Genomic DNA, 20,999 nt, shown 5'->3' with positions numbered 1-20,999 from the left:
TACATATTTGTATTTCCACATACAAAACGATCTCATACATCAACAAAACACGTTCACGTTCGTGTCATAAATTCAATGCATACGAATCGGAAATAAACTATAAAACTAATTTTTATCGTGCATTAACGTGTCGATGCTCTCTGGACTGTAAATATGTACGTTTGGCTCGACGGGTCGAGCGCGAGTGAGGAGCGCGGGGCGGGGCGCGTGCGCGGCGCGGGGCGGCGGGCCGCGGGGGACGGGGGGCGGCGAACAGCTGAGCGTGTATATTGACACCACTCTGCATGTTGCCGAGTAGTTAGTAAGATCTCTGTCACCGCGGAGTGCGCACGTAGCCGCCAAACGTTATGCGACTTACGCCGCTTGATAAATAAACGTACGCGGCACACTGAAATTATGACTTTTGGACTAATCGCCGGAACAGAAGAAAGCGGCAGATTATTAGTTCTCGATCGAAAATTAAGAATAGTGTCCAGATATTGGGAGGTCGACGGCGAATGCACTGCCGAGAGGCTCCCCAAGCAGAGGCTACTTTTTGGACTTTAAAAGTTTCGCGAAAGTTTTTTTTATAGACACAAACAAATTTTTATTAGTGTTAAGTGCAATAGGTGAACTGTGTTGTGTTGTTTTTATTTTTGGGGGATTTTTTTTGGATTCACAAAATGGTTCCGCAACAAATTTCGGATGTGAGGTCCTTAACGCCTACGTCCAATGGTGTTCCTGTTTTTGGTTCACAACTAGTCGACAAAAATTCGTCGACACCATACACTGATGCCACTCAGGTGAGCCCCTAGGATTCATTTTGAATTTGGAACTTAGGTGCTAGAAAACGGTTGAAAATTAACGGTCCGTTTCGTTCGAAATAAGAACTGTCAAACGTAAAATTAAACGAATTTTTTTTTTATATTGTAATAAGTGTTTAAAAATAGTGTATGAAAATAAAGTGATTACTGATTATTAATAATTTAAAGTGAATAAAAATATCGTGTGGCCATATTAACAATTTTTCCTAAATGACGGAAGTGGAAAATTAAAATATTATAACTTTTTAGTTCGAGTTTTTGTAAACATAATTAAACTTGCAAAATTATAATATTTTATTTGCATACATCTAATTAATTTATGAGTTACGTTCAAATGATTTGTTTACAAACTTCACTAAAAATTTTGCAATAATTAACAACAAAAATTGTTCCGCGTTCAAACTACATTTGTTATTAATTATTATTATTAAAATAATAACAATAGTAAATTATTTACTATAGCTTATGTATAATTATAATACCTATTCGATTAAATAAAATGCGTAATATAATGATGACTAAAGTGGAAATTTATATATTTGTTAAATAAAACTGTAAACATGTTGTGAAAATAAAGTGCGTAGTGTTTGTTGTTCAGGATATAGATAAAAACGCGTAAACTGTTTTTGATAAAACAGAAAATGCAAATTTGTTATCGCATATCTCATAAAATCATTTCCTACACTTCGGTAGAATAATAAACAAACAAAATAGGTATCTTCGGAACATCTTCGGAATTAACTTTTTTACGATCTTCATAGAAAATATGTTACACCGACGAAGTTACAGCTAGGTCCTATATGATACAAAACTGAATTAGGAAAATACGAGTGACAATCAATGATAGGTAGGTAGAGGTAGGTAGGTATTAATTAAAAAAAATATATATAGGTATTTCGCAAGGAACAAATCTGAAAATTTTATAGCTACGTTAATATTTCGCAAGGAACAAATTTGAAATTTGCAATAAGTGCATCAATTTTTTTAAACTAAATTGTAAAAAAACTTGTACCTAACAGCTATTTATATAAAATAAATATTTTAACATTTAAAATTTATTTTCAAATTGATAGTAACTAGTTAACTAGGTACCTAAGACGGAAATAAAATAAATAAATTAAAATTAGTTCAAATGAAATCAAATTCGAATTAAGGATACATTTAAATACCTACATCAATAAAATTGGTAGATAATATGCTGGAAAAATGTTAAAATTATTTATAAGCATTCAATTCACACATCTTTTTTTTTATATTAGAAAAAAATCTAGATACTATAGGTAGGTAGGTATGTATTAAAAATACTTTTGAAAAAGCCTATAACTACATAACTATAGGTACCTACCTATTGGGCTATGTACCTAATAATGAAATTTTGACAACAATATCATAACCATATTTGATTATAAACGATATTACTTGTAAATTACGTAGATACCTACCTACCTAGATCCTGAAAAAAAATATTATATCACGCTAGCCAATAAAAATTAATTGATCAACAGTTCTAAAATTAACTGATAAACTTTCAATAAATAATTAGGTACGCAGTAACAATTATTTTTATTAATTTTATTTAGGTATATTATAGAGTGACTTGAAAAATATATTGTAATCTAATAAACCGTAGAGACTATAGAGAATATCATAAATATTGATTTCAGAAGTCTATGTACTTACCTATGTACCTATCTTTTTATTAAATTACGCCCTCAAATTAATTACGTTTTATTATAGTAAATTTATTGCTTGTCAGGAAAGTAATTTAATAAATAGATACAATCGGTGTATTTAGATTTTATTACAGCCCTTAGAAGTCTAGATTTAAGATTAAAAATTTTGAAACACGACAGAATAAATTTTAATTTTGCGTGAGCTAACATTGCTAACAAATTTTCATAATTAATTGCTGTTTAAGAAATTTTTGGCGTTACCATTGCGTGTATTTATGATAAAAACAATTTAATATTCAAATAATCTTTTAAACCACAAAAAGGACTCATAAAATCTACATTAAATACCGTACTTACGCTAAGCGAAACAATTAAATATATATTTACTCTAATTAATAAATATCCTTATAAATTTTTTATATTTTATATAATAAAACTTAAATATTATTACTTCAATATTCACTTAGTTTTTGAATTAAAACACTTCCTTGATTTAAAATGAATGTTATGTTTTAATATTTTAAAAGTATAATAAAAGTAATTAATAAATGCATCCTCACGAGTTAGAAACTTAGAAATATTACATTAATTGATTCGGTACACATTTAGTTTAATATTCTGTATTATACAGATAGATAAGTTTCCATTTTTATTAGTCATTGCAATATAATAATATGCGATAGAAGGCACGTAATCTTCGACCACGTTCGAGTTGAAATATACATTTTTAATTCTACTAAAATATGAATTTTATTTTTTTAAAACGCTTAGTCACGCTACTCAGAGCTATAACGCTCATATTGGTATAAAATTAATACATAAATAATAAAAAGTATAAATAAACATGGCTATTCAAGGCCTGTAACTCGTCCTGTATAAGGTCATGTATCTAGAAGGTATAAGATTCACTAAGAAATACCAATTCGTATGAAATTGTCGATTTTTCCACGTTATCGCATCCCGCTCATTCGACGCCGAAGTACAAAGTTATAGCCGTCGTAACAATTGATAAAATGAAATTATTGAGTCTCAGTTTATTGCACAGATCGAGTGAAATACGTAAAATGCGCCAGCGAACCCCAGAGTGCATTAACATTTCAATGTCAACTCGTAATATTTTTAGTTCCCCTCGCGTGTGTGCGTGGCCTTTCACGTCCACATTCAAAATACTCGTTCAGTACTAGGAAACGTTCATCTCGGGTCATTCGCATCGCAATCGAACAAAACATTGAAATCATTCTAGTATCATTCGCTCGTTGGGCCCTATTGATTTTGGCTAAGCGCTAGATTATGCCGATCACGACGCGCAGAGTCTCAGCAGGTCTCCGAAATGCCAGGTCGACGCTGTTAGTCATTATACTGTCACTACGTAAAATAATTTGTGCTCGGGGCCTTTGACCTCCGCTAACCAGCTCACTTACAATAGCGTATTAAAATTTTACAAGCGCAAATCGTGCCTGTAATAATATAAGGAAACGATTAATTAGGATTGTAACATTGTTATGTGATAAATTACAATAGCGCTTGTAATTATAACGATTTCAATAGTCACGAGATGATATTGTATGCAAAAATTTAATTGTATTCTATTACGCTTATCATCGATTGAGAAATTTTGAAGGTCATAGATTACACGAGGTAAAAACGGAATAGTTATTTTTTATTGGCAATAAAACATAAAAGCGTGGAGATTCGGACTGTAGGTAATCCGTCCGACGAGGAGCGAACCTCTATCGTGTTTTTTGTACTGTTTTTTACTCGACATGTATCGAAGGCAGGTATAGCAACCAGATCTATTTTCAAGGTTGAGCCGCACGGCAACGTTTACAAGTTGCGACCGTAGCATTCACCAATTGTTAGATTAAGGATCTGAAAAACTATCCACGACCGCTTTTAATTTACTTTTAACACTTCCTGCAAATAAAAGGCACGACCAAAGTTGGCTTTTTCTTCGTGCTAGTCTGCTATAATGTCGATTACAACTTCCACTCACGAAACTCCAGGTCTCGGTATTTAGGGAATTCTCATTAGCTTTGCATTAAGTTTTTCGATTGCATCTAAAACCTGGCGATAACATCGTACTTGACTTTCCAACGATCCATTTGTGTGTTCAAAGATACGGCCATAATTCCGAATAAAATACGATATTAGCGCGAACTGTAGAAGAAGTGAAGGTATAAAATTTATGGATTAAGAAATTTTCGTCGTGGAAAGTAACGAGATATTTTCATGACTTAAATTGAAATTTGAATGAGGCGCCGGCACGGTAAGACAATAAATTAAACGTTTAAGGCTGGACGCTTTCAAAATCAATTTTGTGTGAATCCTTTCCTCAAGTTTATCGCTTAAGTAAGTAAATTTATGTACCCTAATGCGCCGTTGGCAGCGTTGGAAATCAACGTTTGATTGTAAAATACGTGCCCATGTCGGCGTATGCAATTTGCTCTACACTTGTGGGTGGCGTTTTAATGGTGCCATTATAGTGGAGAACGGCGATTGTTGCACAAGAATTACCTTCGTGTATAGACATATTACCTGGATGTTTGTTTGATATTAAAATCTCAATTTAATGCGAACGTTTGCTGACATTTCAACGGATTCAATTTATATCGCACAAGTTCCGCGTGAGATGGAATATCGGATCGGGTTCTCTAATGTTATATTAACGTTGGCAAAATTTAACATGGGAATTTTAAAGCCACAATATCAAGTTGCGAAACTCAGCCGGTGACATGTGAAAACAGAAAGTCCAGCGAATAGCAATAAATCCTCGGCGGCCACGTCGACGCCGACTGAAAATCGCAACGAGCAACTTCCCCACGAAACACCAAAACTCAACCATATATCTTTCAATTCCGCATAAGCTCGAGTTCGCCGGTTGATTGTAAACACGCCGGATTTTAGCAAATTAAGTTGAAATTCGTTCATTCAACCTATTTACGTTGTTTTCGCAAACTGCTATAAATCTGCATTATAGGAAGGGGAAACAACAGGATAAGATTACCGATTCGACGCTTTTGCTTTCCTCGTCTCGTGCATTAATATGTGAAAATTGTTTCAGCGTAACCAGTTGTCATTAGGGTGAATCACTTTTAAATGACAGGAAATCCCACTGTCCGTGGCACTTTTCCACGACTATGAGTCTAATCAGACGTTTCAAGCTTTTAATGACTAATATTGCACAACAGTTAGCTCTAACGAAAAACATCAATTTCATCGATTTCTTTACAACTATTCATTAGAAGCGACTATAACCCTTTAACGATCCCATTTGTATAGACGGAAATGAAGCAAGATCTAATCAGTAAATAAATTAGAAACTCTCTACTGAATGTCGATTCAGTAGCAACATGGTTTCGCTTATTAATGTCCCGTGTCTGATTATCTTCAGTTTAGCGAACCAATTAACTTTGGACGTCCAAATTGAATCGGGATTGAGCTTCATTAATGTCGCTCTGTGCTCTATTAGATCTCTTTTATTTGAACTGCAGCTCACATGGACTAAAAAGGCAACATTGTAATTGCGAATTCTGGATAGTTAGTTCCGATAAATCACAAATTGACTGCGGGATTGTAAATGTTTGGGATTGTAATTTCTTTACAGCTATGATTGTTGGGAGGTAATAAACGGAATGAGGGCATCAGACGCTCGAGCGAGCTAAAACTTAATACGTCGTGTTTACTCCTTTCCAAGCTCACTCCATTTCGATTTTATTGGCGCTGATATTTCTTGTGAAATATATATTCTGGTCGGAGGTACGTAATTATCTGTAGTTATATTTGCCTTTAGGAAAAGTAGCCTAACCCTCGTACGAGTTGATTAGGTGTTTGTACAGGGACATGTTTATTGTATAAGTTTGATTGGAAAGTAATGGAAGGTCGTGGAAGCATAAAACTCATATTATTGGTGTTTTTTCGTCGGGTTACGGCTAACAATACTTTCGTTTGTTGATTTGAGATTTGTTTCTTGCGACTTGTTTCTTGCTGACCTTCTTATTGTGTTTATTCCGTATTTGTAATTGAATTTATTGCTAATTTCGCGTTCAATGGACAGTTTTACAATATTTTTTCCGTAATGCGCCGTATTTGGTGCGGTTGTTACTGTCTTGTTTTTCTATAGGCAGTAAAACTCGTATGTTAATGACTGTAGATTATTTTCATAGTTTTATAAATGTCTCGGACGAATTATTTTCGCATTATGGTATCGGTACAAAAAGTCAAACGTCTTTAATAGTGTCATTAAAGTTACTTTGAACTTTTCAAAATAAATGTCGACCTTCTATAAAATTTAAAAGGTTACGTATAGCTAATAAAATCTGTCAGGTCAGAAAAATTGCTTCTGATAACGCTCGTTTTATTATTTTTTAATGCGCAAATTTGAATACTAATTTTATTATGTGCCATAATTGCTACTATTTCGCTTTTACTGAGTCCTTATTTTCCGGGGGAAAGCTTGAAAAAGGCGCTTTATTGAGTTAATTAAGATAGCAGTATTTGAAAATTGTTTAATGGAAGGCTCTTTTGACTTGATAATTAGCGAAGACGAACAATCATTGGTAATTGTCCATTTTCGTTTAATTCTGCACCACGGAACATTGAAAACCATAAACTTTACGACGCTCTCAAATTGCAGGACGTCTTAACTTTCTAAAAAGAAATTTCTTAAAACTAGAACCTCTGAGCTTCGAGTTATTTAACTTTATTACTCCCTTCCTTATCAGCTGTCTTGGTTTACGGCGTAATTAATTTGCTTATATGACTTGCTGAGGCTAACATTTTTCCTGCTGTGTCGACAGCATATTTCTAGCCTCTTTTATTTTTAAATACATTTTTATCCCACAATTATTCGCATACGTCTTTGATAAATTATTGAAACAAACATAATATTTCAGATCGTTGTTACAGTCCTTTTTTGTGTATCGAGATTTCCTTTTGTGTTTCTCAATCTTGACCTCTAAGAAAACGTAACAGAATCCAATTTAGGCTGGATAAATTCACCTTTTTAGTTGTTGCCGTATCGGCAATGACCTTTAGAACTTTAATTTCGTTCAGTTGGAACCGGTTGCGATCTAAGGCAGACCTGTTTCTATGTTCTATCGATCTAATCTCGTGTATTTCATGTTACCGTATTATTATGTTTAACTACATATTGCTTTGAGCGATGGAATCACATTTGGCCGTACAAATTATCATATTTTCTTTATTCTCGATGGGAGTTTGTAAAAGTTTCGCTGTTGCTAACTGAAATTATTTTTTTAACTGAACATAACGAACCTTCTGGAGCCTCGAGTGAAATCTCGAAAGTTTCGGACCGGGAACTTTTCCTCTGATATTCACTCGCTCCGGTAATCGCGTTAGCCGTTTAACTTGTGGACAGATTCTTTTATACAATTAGCTTCTTATTCAATTGGAAAAAAACTTGCGTTTAGCGAAGTTCGGCTGGCGAGAGGCTTCGAACTTCCCGATTCAAAAAACGGCAATCGAGCTCTAGATTCGTGATTCATAACCGAATAAATTGGGTCTTTGGAATCGATAGCATTATATGTGAAATCGAGAATATTTTGCGTGCAGACGTGGTATGTTAGGACCGTGAAACATTTTCGTCAGGTATTATACAGTTAAAGTCAATACAGAATTCTTTGCGGGCTGCCGTCCTGGGAGTTAACACGCTTAAGTTAAAATTTAAACACGTTGCAGCCAGCCACGATTCGTTTGCAGTAAGACGGGTTCCGTCCATATTTCACTTAGAAATACGCTGGTGGTTGCCTCGTAATTCTTATTAGTTTTAGCGTAAGAGTTATCTTCGTCTGTTGTTTTATCTAGTTAGGGAACCGCGTAATTTGTTTCGTTATTTTGTTGCGGCTCAAGAGGTTTTGGATGATTTACGTCGCCCGTAGCGTGACTTAGAGAACTGCGAATCCCTTGGATGTCAGTGAAATTAATCACCCGTCTTGAATTTCCCCTTGCCTTCGAAATTCCCTTTTACGCTTTTTTTACAAAGTCGAACATCTGGTTAAGTTAACAGCTGATTTTAATAAAGCGGCCGCGATGTTATAGCCAATATTTCAAAGGTATTTCGACTTTGAATACGATAAGTTTTTATTATGTTTACAGAAAAGTAATTTATTTGCAAGTTTACAGTAGATATTGATTAAAGATAAAAGCTATAGTCAAGTTTATCAAAATGTTATGGTAAATTGAATGAACATATCGCATTTTATAACCCTGAATAAAGACAGAAAAACATAGCAATAACTCATTAACAAATTACTTATCGCGAAGGCTGAAAAAGTAACCGTGTTTCTTCTAAATTCACAGTTTATTAAGAAAATAGTGGATTAACGCCCAAAATAATATCTTAACGTTAGGTTAAAATGTTTTGATAGTTCAACTGTGTCTAGACGTAATTGATTTTTATACAAACAACAGGGCGAACAAATTTTGTTTGATATTTTTACGAGCCAAGACTTTTTAATGGTCGTGAATTTAAGAACGAACTACAAATTATGGAAACTTTTTAGCAAAGTTAGATAAATCAGTTTTTTTTTTATTTAAAAGCAAAACATAAAATTTGATGTGAAGAGTTTTTATAAACCAGGTTTCGTCTGTTTTCTACTCGGATAAAAATTGCCCTATACAAGACGTATTATTATATGTACTATTTATTAATTTTAGTTATTCATTATATCATGCCCCATACCCCACTAATTCTATGGATATGGATGGTGTAGGACCATAAATGTCTGTCATTATTAGTATGATATTCTCAACTTGTTAAATGAACATAAAAACTGAATTGGGATGTCCTTTCGAACGTCATTGTGGGATTATAAATATTAAATTTGAACACAGATAGCTAGATATTTCATTTAATTAAAAAATTGGAATAAATTTAATACTATAGTATCTACTCATACAATTAAAATCCTGTTATGTATTTTTAATATTAAAGCATATTTTTAGGAATTAGGTACATATATTAAATTTTGATATCGCTAAAACGCTAAACATTTTATGATAATACTAATGATATGTTTTGTTTCCAGGTACATTTAATTTTCTTTGCTAGTCACGACTCGTATTGTAAGTATATCAATCTCCAATAAACAGGGTGCGAAAGTATTATCAATATAAGTAGAGCAGTTTCAAGCTAATTTAATTCTTCCAAACGAAATGAAAATTACTTACAACTAAAAATCTTAATATTTTTAATATGACCACACTAATCAACCTGAATCTAAACGAAATAAAAAATTATATATTTTCATCATTTAAAATAAAATAAAACCTACAGCGTCGTTCTTTCATTATTAATTATCAGCCAATCAAATAAATGTCTTAATTAAATCAAGCAAGTATTTGCATAAAATTCGTCATCGATCCTTAATATTAAAATGGTCATGCAATAAAAAGGATTATATCTTTAAGAGTCACCTTAATCAATTTGACATGTGATGCGGTGACACGATATCATGCTTTGTGCATGACGATTTGGAGTCATGCCAATTTTTGGCTCATGCTATACAGTGTTGTGTCTTGTATACATTTTAATTTAGAAGTTTGTGTACATTTATTGAAGGTAAACTATTGTGATAGAGAAATTGAAAAATATATTGGTCTGGTTATTTAACAGTGTATTTACTAACAAAATAATTTATTGAATTATGTTTATCAGTTGTCTAGCTTTCACTGTAGGAGTGTAGCTTAGTTTAGGAATATAATAGTGTATGTAAGATTCGGTTTAATTAATTAATATGATCAATAAATTCCTAATCTTCATTGCCTTGAAATAATCAAGAAAAGGCTTCACTAAGACACATCGATACAGTTGAATGCAATATTATCTATAAATGCATGCATGCAATTTAATAAGTAGTTTGTAATCCAAATAATACGCTTATCTTCTTTTTAATGCTATGCAATTTATTGACTGTATCTAGTGAAGGGTTATCATGTATTAACTTCTAGTTTATATAATTACTAGCGGTCCGCCCCGGCTTCGCCCGTGGTTCATATGAAAAATAGATGTTGGCCGATTCTCAGACTTACCCGATATGCACAGAAAATTTCATGAGAATCGGTCCACCCGTTTCGGAGGAGTATGCAGACTAACATTGTGACACGAGAATTTTATATATAAGATTTTATTTAAATTCATTATCGTCTAGTCTTTAAACTATTTTATTAACAGACTATCTATTTTCAAATATTGTTTTGATGTACGTATTAATACATTATTAATAGTTCATATTATTATATACAATATCTATATATCTTCTAATATTATTAATATGAGTTTGTCAGGATGCATTAATGTTTGTTACTCACGCAAAAATAGCTAATCGAATATCTCTATCAATACATACTTTATTTTTAACGCGTGTATACAGTACACGAGTGCAGCCGCGGGCTCCAGCAAGTTTATGATTGTGTGGATGCAGCATAAAAAATAAGGCCAGACCGGTCCGGTAAGCCGATAAGAATCTTGCGCATCATTTTCGGACTTATTAATTTATCATTTTAAAATGAACGTCAACAACGCATTACTGTCCCATAAGTTAAAGGGGCTTAACACCGTTAAAATATCATTTTCGTAAGCGTTGCTTTTTTTGTGTGTTTTTTGATAACGTCAAATGCATGTGCTGTTTGCTTTCATGTTTAGTTATTATAGTAGATAAGTCAAGGTTTTAGAGATTTCGAAATAGGTCGTAATGATATTGATTTTTTTTCTCATTAAAATGTGAGCAAAACCGTGAGTAAAATCTTGTTTTGATAAAACGTTATTACGTTTGACAGAGCGGTAATATTTCGCAAAATTGGAATCTGCGACTTGGCAGACGTAATTAAAATTTCAATATAAATTTTCCTATTTGAACTGTTGCTAAGTGAGCAAAATTACGACATTTACAAAAAATGCCTCTCTATAACCTTAGTATTTAATGACGCTTATATTATAATGCATTCGTTTTCATACAAATAAACATTTATCTACATGTGTTTAACTTTTAAATAGCTGAAATTCGCCGAAAAACGTTCCTACTTAAAATGTCAAAAACCTATTTATCCGCTAGCGTAATCAAAACGTGTAATCAAAGCGTGGATGTTTGCGAAATGAGGAAATTTCGCAAACATCCACGCTTAAAATACCCTATTAAATGTATTTCGTGTCAGTTAACTAAATTTTCACGAAACTTGAGACTCGTAGTAAATTTTAATACCGTAAAATATATGGCCGTCGTTTAAAAAAAGTATAATGAATGCCGCGTTCGGCGACATGTAAATGTAGACGATTTATGAAGATGGCCGCCGAAATATGGCGTACACATTCGAAGTTTTCCCGCGTTTTTCGGCGAACTTGCAAATACCTGGAATTGATATCGGTTCGTGTCCCCTTCATCGGTTTTCTTCTAGTTTTGTTGATTCCGGTAAATCGTGATTGAGTATAGTTTTCCGGTATCCAATTTTATTTATGCCTTCGTATCGGAGCAATCGCCGTAAATAAGTTGGTAATACACCATTAAATAGATGTTTGTTATTTTTACCTCTTGGCCAAAATCAAAATCATTATAAGAAGAAAACATACTGTTTAGACTATATTATTATCAAATTTAGTAACCTAGACTAGGTTCAGATTCTGAATTTAGAACTTGAATTCATATAGAATTCTTTCTACCGATGGAAGACAAAGCCGTCGGAAACGACTAGTCTCGAATAGGTGAAGCGTAGTCAGACTAATATTTGCTACCCTCCCTTAGGACCTAGGATGTTTGGATTCACAAACAACTTGTTCCATAGATCTAGATTCTAGTAGACTAAAGTAACTTTATGAATACAAATTGCTAGGTTACGGAAAAGTTGATTTGTTGAGCCGATTTCGATAAAATTAAAATGCAACGTTATCGATATATCATAGGCTTATTGAAAGCCTATTTCGAAATATAAATAATGATGGTTACTAACAAAGATGGGTGATTAATACTTCTTAAACAAATTGACAAACATATCCTTTCATTTCCTATACGCTAATGCTTTATAAATCAGTTATTAAATTAAATATTTTTATTGTAATACTATCTAGTCTTCTCTATGTCCATACTCTGCTACACTCTATGGACACCGTTCCGCTCTAAAGAAATTTAACCGTGTTAAGTTTGTGGTTATATTTTGTTTGATTTTATGATAATCGTCTACATGACAAATATTTAAGGCACTGTTGACAATGCTCAGACTATAATAGACTCTAATATTGATGACACAAGGTACGTTATTGTTTGTTATAGTTCGAACCATTTCCCTGACAAATAGAATCACAGAGGAAATAGTTATGCGATGCAAAGGAGAATAAACAGTAATAATGATCACGATAAGTATTCTATGAAATAAGAACAAACGGTTTAATAGATCTTACAAATAGTGGTGGATGTTAATGTACTTCTATTATTGTATAGGTTAATTAAAAACTAGCATGCTTTGCAGAATCTTGTGTTGATTTTAGGTAAATAGCATTTTCATTAAGTATGCTGAGAACACTAGACGAGATAATATAAAATGTGTAGTTATTAGAAATGTGGTTATAACAAAAATAAACGAACAACGCCGGGGTAAATTGTTAGTAAACGAAATAACCTCTAACGTGGAGCGTAAATTAATCAATGAATAAATAATGCGGTACAACGAACAAACTGAAACACTTTCAACAATTTCAGCGGAAAGTATTCAAGTATAAATAACATCTCCAGCTTGATTGAAAGTAGATAAAATAAAATATAAAGACTTTCGTTATAAAAGCTGACGCTATAAAGATGTTCTTCGAGATAGTTACGGCATAAAATATCGGATAGTTTCTCATCTATAATACATTTGAAGTGATCTGTAATGAAATTCATCGGCATTACGATCGCTTAAACGAACGTAAAGTGCTCACTCCATCGAGGGCCGTAACGAGCGAGCACCAACTTTTTATTAAGCGCATGTGAGCTATAAATTTTACATTTACAGCGTTGAAAACTCGACCACTTTGTTGGTAGGCCATAAAAAGTTCAATTCGTAACAAAGTACAGGATCGCTTCCAACGGATCGCATCTGCGTCCGTTTCTAAACTTATTGATTGGCTGCATCTGGCAGAGGTTCGTATGCTAGACGTATACGTCATTCCGCATCAAAATATTCAAGTGGAATCGAGATTATCCCAAGCGGTTACTAACTTTTCGACTCCGGTATCCGCTTTGAATATCAACTGCGAGCGTTTTACGGCGCCGTTTCCCGGACCCGTGAAAGTCTAATCAGTGTTGATTGTGACGCCTGATTCTGGCAGGTCACTCCAAAAGGGTGAATAAATAGTGGCTCAGATTACGTTTGTATCGACTCGGTAATTCGCCTCATTTCCTACCGGATCTAGAGGATAAGAAAACTTCTGACGACCCCGAAAAGAATGGCCCTTAAGTCGAGCGCTCCGATACCTTTGATCCAAAGTTGAAATTAACTCGAAAACAAAGACAGCCCTGAGTATTCGGAGTCGAGTAACTCGTTCAAAGTTTAATTAGAGCCGTTTTCTAGTCCATTGAATAGTCTAATCAAAGCGATAAAAACGGTATCATGTAAATCAATGAATGGATCATATTCCCTTTTTCTAATGCGATTAATGAAGCCCCGTATTCTCTATAGATACCTACATTCTTTTGAAATTCTCTACGTCGAACTACCATAAACCTACCTACTCAATTATCAAAATGACTATATATTAATACTTATATCTGGAGTAAAAGTTACTCAATAAATTGGCTTGTCATTACCGAAACTCGAGATTATAAGGAGTCGTTTCTTATAGATATCAAACGGAAGGCTCTGTGCAATGCTCTTAAGGTAATGTGTTTATAATTATACGTTTATGTGTGTCTTGGTTCGTGACAGTAACGGGTAAATCGAGGTAATGGTCTGACCGTGCTTTTACGAGGATCAAATGTGTTGGTAATGCTGTTTTGTGTTTAATATGAATTGTTAATATTGGAAGCTTGCTTTGCGGTTTATGATGCGGTTTTGAATTGTTTTCTTATTGTGCTTTAAGTTAAATCAGATGGCTACTTAGCTAAAGCTGAAAATATAAGAAGTCGATGGCTATTTAATAGAAAAATAAAATTAATTGCTTAATGTTTTCTTACAATTGGAATGACGATGTTTGTAAACCTTTTTTTAGTAATAACGAATATAATAATGTTTATAAAGTAGTTCAAACATACACATAAGATACATAGGCATCCAATATATACAATTTTTAATATCAATTTGTTGCTATGACAACTAGTCAATTTTTTTAGAACATGCATGCTTTGAGCCCACACGACCATAAGTAGCAAAAAGTAAATCACACACTTCATTTTAAGTCGCACAGTTCCCATCAGAGCCGTTATTTCAAACATAGTGGCTAGCGAATCGGCCATAGGAAAATTACGGTACATTTTTTGTTCTCATGCTATGATGTCATTACATAATTATATCAGCTGCTTCTGCGTTTTGCAGCGTTGGTTTCTATGTATTTATCCGATTACTGGTGTTTCTTTTCAGTACGTGGGTATATTTAGGTTTTGATGGTTGAAATGGTCCGATGGTATGGGGAAAATATACTAAAACTATAAAGGGAACTTCGCAATCGTCAGTGATATTTATGCAATAAAATGAAAAACTATAACTTTTGAAAATCTGTGCCCAAGTATTTAAGGTAAGGCGAAAGACGCAGGTTTGATCCCGCTACGTGATCGAATTTGTTCTATTTAAAAATTTCTCATGTAGTAGGTATGAAAAATATATCTTATCACGATTGATTAAATTACTAAAATAACTGCATAAATCTTTAAAAAATTGTACCTGTATATAAGTAACAACTTTTATCTGCAAGACGTATCTCTAATCATTATTGTATAGTCTTGCTCAAATAGTCTCAAATTCGATTCCCAGTGAAAACACTCTTCAAAGAGCGTCGTATCAAAGATACCATGTTTATCCAATTGTCCAAAATTCACTTACGAACCAGGATCGTAACCAATCTAAACAGATTAAGTGCTAAATCGAATCTAGACTTCGGTTTGATCACTAAAGTCTAGAAATAGTTGCACGTGTATGCTACGCAAATGTTACGATAAACTGTAGTTAACTATGTATAGGTAGACTTTATCTTGGATACTATGTTGGATTGATTTTGGTGGATCACGCTGTGCAATTAGAGTTTATATATATTTAGGTAAATCTTATAGATAAATACATCTTCGTAGGTGAAAATGAAATGACTAGATAGCTCATAGATATGTCATAGATTTATATAATGTGGATTGTGGGTGGATAACATAATGCCTATGTACTATGTAATAATGTAATAGGATGCCTAAGTACCTATATGCATAGGTACTTAGGCAAGTCTTCTCAAAAATGTATTAATCTGCTTTTTTCTGATCTCTTAACTCAAACCTTTAAAGACGCATATTTTGATGTGTTGCTATGTTACAATGTTTGTTTAAGCGCAATACACACTGAGCCCGCCGGGCCGCCGACAAAGCCCGGCGACACAACCCGGCGGCCTGTATGAAAAGAATCATGTCGGCAACATGCGTCCGCGCGTGTTGCCCGCCGACATGTTGGCGGCTTGGGTACGCCTGCGCTCAGTTGCCCGACGACGCTCGACCTGTAGTTGACTGTCAAATAAATTTCTCATCTCAAGCCGCCGACATGCCACCGACCAAATTTTCCGGCTTGTAATAAGTGAAGCCGCCAACTAGACCGCCGACAAAAAGTTGCCGACATATGTCGGCGGCCCGGCGGGCTCAATGTGTATTGCGCTACAATGTACATTATTTTACATTACATTAACTACTTAACCGCATTTGAAAATCCTTTTACTAGTAGAAAGCAACATTATTTTTCAGTGACATATTATGCTATATTATTATTTTTTATTTTGTTCAAATCCAAACGCAGAGTAAGACATTCAGCTTCTTCTTCACTTGAAAAGATACATCTTATTACTTTAATATTTAATCGACTTACCCATATGTACATTGTATTTTTATGTTTATTACCAATAAAGCATTGAACTCAGGACCGTGGGTCAAAATGAGGTCCAGTTATAACTATGTCACTTCACTGTCACAGAATATGTGGATATGAGTCATGATACATTCTCGAAATAAAATTAATACGTATTGAATGCAAATTTATGAAAAATACGTATATATAAATATATGCGGTTATTTAGGCCACTGGGTCACTACGTAATTATGAATTGAACTATTTACTTTGTGGCTTTTGTTTTAAACTACAGTGTAGTTCCTTTATATTTTATAAATAAATATATAAATTAATCTTCTTATATATAAAAATGAATCGCAAAATGTGTTGGTAAGCGCATAACTCGAGAACGGCTGAACCGATTTCGATAATTCTTTTTTTATTATATTCCTTGAAGTACGAGGATGGTTTTTATGTAGAGAAAACGTAAATATGTACCACGGGCGAAGCCGGGGCGGACCGCTAGTAAATAATAAATATTTCAGGACAATTTTCACACACGGCACGATCTGATCCCATACTAAGCTTTCGCTTGTGTTATGGAAACCAGATGGCTGATAAACATACATATATAATTTTAAATAAATAGATAGAAATATTTGCCCGGGGTGGGAATCGAACCCACGACCTGGATGCATATTTTGGTTAGCTTACTTCCTATTTCATATTATTAAAAGGAAAGTGAGTGTGGATGTTTGTATGTTTCATAAACAAACAGCTGATCGAACGCGTATGTAGTAATTGTAAATTTAGCACAGACACAGATTATAGCTTAGCTTTACATAACGCGAGTAAAGCCGTAAGTTTCTGTTAGTAATATTATGAAAAACGTATAGAAAAACTTATAATTACTTGCCGTTCTGCAACTGGATGCTTCATTTATTTCACTTGAATTAAAAATTGTTGTCTGTCTGTATGTTAAATTCAACGGCGCGATTGCTCAACAAATTTTGATGGAACTTCATAAAACGCAAATAGCAAAGAGTGAATGACACACGTAAAAATTTTATTCGTTTGTTTTGTATAGTGAATAGTAAATAGTAATGTATTACGTATGTCATAAATTATTGGCGTCTTACCGTCTGTCCGTGTAACGCCAAGTATATCTATTGTAAACAGAGTCGTTAACATTATTTCTATTAATACATATTGTTATTTAAATATATTTTTACGTTGTACATGTGTTGGTACGGTCAGCAATGAAAGTCGATATTTTTTATGTAAATTAATGGCGTCATTAACTAAATTGTAAACAGAGTCGTTAACATTATTTCTATTAATATAAAGTGTTGTTAATTAAATGTATTTTACGTTGCATTCTGTACATATTCTGCAGGTACGGTCAGCAATTTAACGTATAACGATTAATATTTTAAAATTAATACCATCATACTTTAAAGAGAATTCTCGATAAAGAGTTACTTTTTGGCAATTAATAACTGATAATTTTAATGTTGTTTGCTGACCGTTTTAACTACGCGTCTGAAAATACGACAAAGTTAAATGTGAGTTTGATTCTGATTTAAAAGTTATGAAAATACATTTGATAAGGAATAAGAATTAATATATTTTTAATACTTAATTTAATAGATATTATGAAATGAATATTCTTCATATAAATATAGTTAGTTACGTAATAGTTGAGACATTAGTACACTTGTAAAATTCGTTTATCTTTAGAATACCATTACTTATACCAATATCGTAATATTACAAATACTATTCTACTACATATTATATTCATACTAACTTCTAACGAACCTTTCTAAAGGCTCTCACGCAAAAACAGCTGAACCGATGTTGATAATCCTTTTTAATTCCTCAACCATTCATTTCAAACAAAAAACCGAGCAATGCCGCAGTATAAAGCTAGTTACATAAACATTACTATCTGTTACATCACTACACGCGCGATATTAATGCACGTGTGTCGTTAAGGCCTAGGTTATATACATGAGCTAGGCGAGCGATTTAGTACTAAAATATATAATTGACTAGCTGCGCTCTTGTTACCTAGTTAGCTAGCGCGTGGCTCCGCTTCTGTTGGTCTGCGTGATGATATATAGCCTAGAGCCTTTCTCGATGAATGGTCTTATCCAACACCGAAAGTATTTCTCCAAATCGGACCATTAGTTCTTGAGATTAGCGTGTTCAAACAAACAAACTCTTCAGCTTTATAATATTAGTACCTATAGTATAGATAGATTAAAAAAATAAAATTTGTACTTGAATATTGGAAGTATTCTTTTAGATGATTTAATTTGTTTGTGGTTGTGGTATAAGAATAAGGTTAATTTTGTCAAAATTTATTAATATATGTTTTAGGCACAGAATAATTAAAATAAAAAAGTATTAAACATGAAATTCGTGACGTATGAAACCATACTCCGAAACTGCTTGATCGATTTTTATGAAACTTTTGCAATCTTATAAGTCTAAGAATAATTAATTTTTCATACCGCTAGCTTCTTCTGTATCAGCAGACCATTTGCCGGGTCAGCTAGTTGTAACTATTATTAATATAATATTAAATTATTTCATATCGTTTGTAGATAGTGCATGTTCACTATGATATCATTGTGTATTATATAGTTATGTCAATATAATGGTCTCACTGATAATTAATATAATATAGGTTTTGTTGAATTTAGTAGGTACCAAGCAATTAGGGACAAATTTGGTAAATTTTATATAAAAAAGGTAGTTACTTAGTGATAAATTATTTTGTCAAATACGAAATATACTTACTGACAATTCAAAAAAAAATGCACAAAATCATATTTGTTTATTTGTATTATAAAAATAGTACAACTCTGTAATACACCAAGAATTGAAGTTTACTTTAAATAAAAAGATCATCGGATTCTGTACACTACTATTTTCGAGATTTACATTCAAACTAACCTATTCTTATCAAATTTATCACACAATTACGTGTTAATATAACAACAAACACAATAAAAAACTCGATTCCCTCAATAAAAATGTCCCAATCAAGGAGAAGCAATTATTTATCTCGACACAACACCGGGCCTTTGCTCCCTCCAAGGACCACTTATGATAAAAGTACTTAACGATAGTGGACCACACGCCCTTTCATATATTATTATACATCCATACTAATACTATAAATGCGAAAGTAACTCTGTCTGTCTGTCTGTTACTCAATCATGCCTAAACTACTGAACCAATTTGTATGAAATTTGGTATAGAGATATTTTGATACCCGAGAAAGGACATAGGCTACCTTTTATTGCGAAATATGTACCACGGGCGAAGCCGGGGCGGACCTCTAGTTAATATTATATATATTTTAATTATATCTATACTAATATTAAGCTGAAGAGTTTGTTTGAACGCGCTAATCTCAGGAACCACGATTCCGATTTAAAAAAATAGTTCAGTGATAGATAGTCCATTTATCGAGAAAGGCTTATAGCCTTATATCATCACGCAAGCCCAATAAGAGCGAAGCAACTTATCAAATTACATCCAAAACGGTTCAGTAGTTTTATCATATCAAAGTACACACACACTGAATTTTCAACATATTACTACTGAGTTGCCAATTTCTACACTACTCTTAACATTATACATAACTTATAGGTTATGTTATGTATACGAAATATTATTTAAATTACAATAAATATAATTAATTATTATTTGGCACCGATTATTTAATTAGAGCGACGTTATCAGAGCAAATATTTAATTTCGTGGTCGATGTAACATTATCAAATAACGTGTCCTATTTTATTAAATGAGGATCTATTTCCAGTTAATATTATTTGGTTATTTTTTCGTGTTATTTTGAATTCGCAATAGATCAAAATAATATTTCTTAAACGGTGATTCGAAGTTTTATCTTATGTAAAATATTAATTCTTATTGTACGTTCTTAATATAATAGACTACAGGCCCATGTTGAAAAAGTTATGGGTCATTTGAACCACCAGGTGACCTATCTAGAACGCTATAAGAGCATAAAATAATAAGATTCAGCACTATGCCGTCACTTGTAAGCTGTCAAATGAACCATAAATTTTTCAACATGGGCCTGTAGTCTATAAAATTAGTTATTATAAATCAATGACGAACTTAATTTTTATATTATCGATACAATACACAAATGAATAAATAATACACTAGTTCAGTTTTATTTTTTATCGGTTTAAGATGAAATACTTTCAAAAACAACGGATATGTTCTGATGGGATATATCCCACATAGTAATATATTGCTATCCCATATACGTGGGATAATGGGATAGCTTTTAATTCAATGTCACTCATGTATTGTCAATTAAATACGCCACTGCCACGAGTTATACGTAAATATTTTTGGTACTACACGTGTACGTTCATATCGCAATGCTACGATACATTGCGCGTTATGTACTATTGCAGGATTTATATCCAAAACAAAAACAGCAATGTACGATCGATTGCAATGTACTACGCTTTTTAAT

The 20,999-nt window shown here is 33.0% G+C and overlaps 1 protein-coding gene across 1 annotated transcript in view; it reads left to right on the top strand.

Moving 5' to 3' along the window:
* The first annotated feature begins 297 nt into the window (after positions 1 to 297).
* The window catches only part of LOC149902036 (uncharacterized), an 82,813-nt gene continuing 62,111 nt past the window's right edge, over positions 298 to 20,999 (top strand). Inside the window, exon 1 of the mRNA XM_090111103.1 lies at positions 298 to 782. Within this exon, the coding sequence (XP_089967229.1) occupies positions 663 to 782 (120 nt within the window). The 5' untranslated portion in view covers positions 298 to 662. The remainder of the gene's footprint in view (positions 783 to 20,999) is intronic.

Source organism: Colias eurytheme, chromosome 16 (genome assembly GCF_061535395.1).
Source record: "Colias eurytheme isolate Ceu_HAF_F1 chromosome 16, ilColEury1 Martin Lab GWU primary, whole genome shotgun sequence".
NCBI lineage: Eukaryota > Metazoa > Arthropoda > Insecta > Lepidoptera > Pieridae > Colias > Colias eurytheme.
This window is presented reverse-complemented; position numbering and strand designations above follow the sequence as displayed.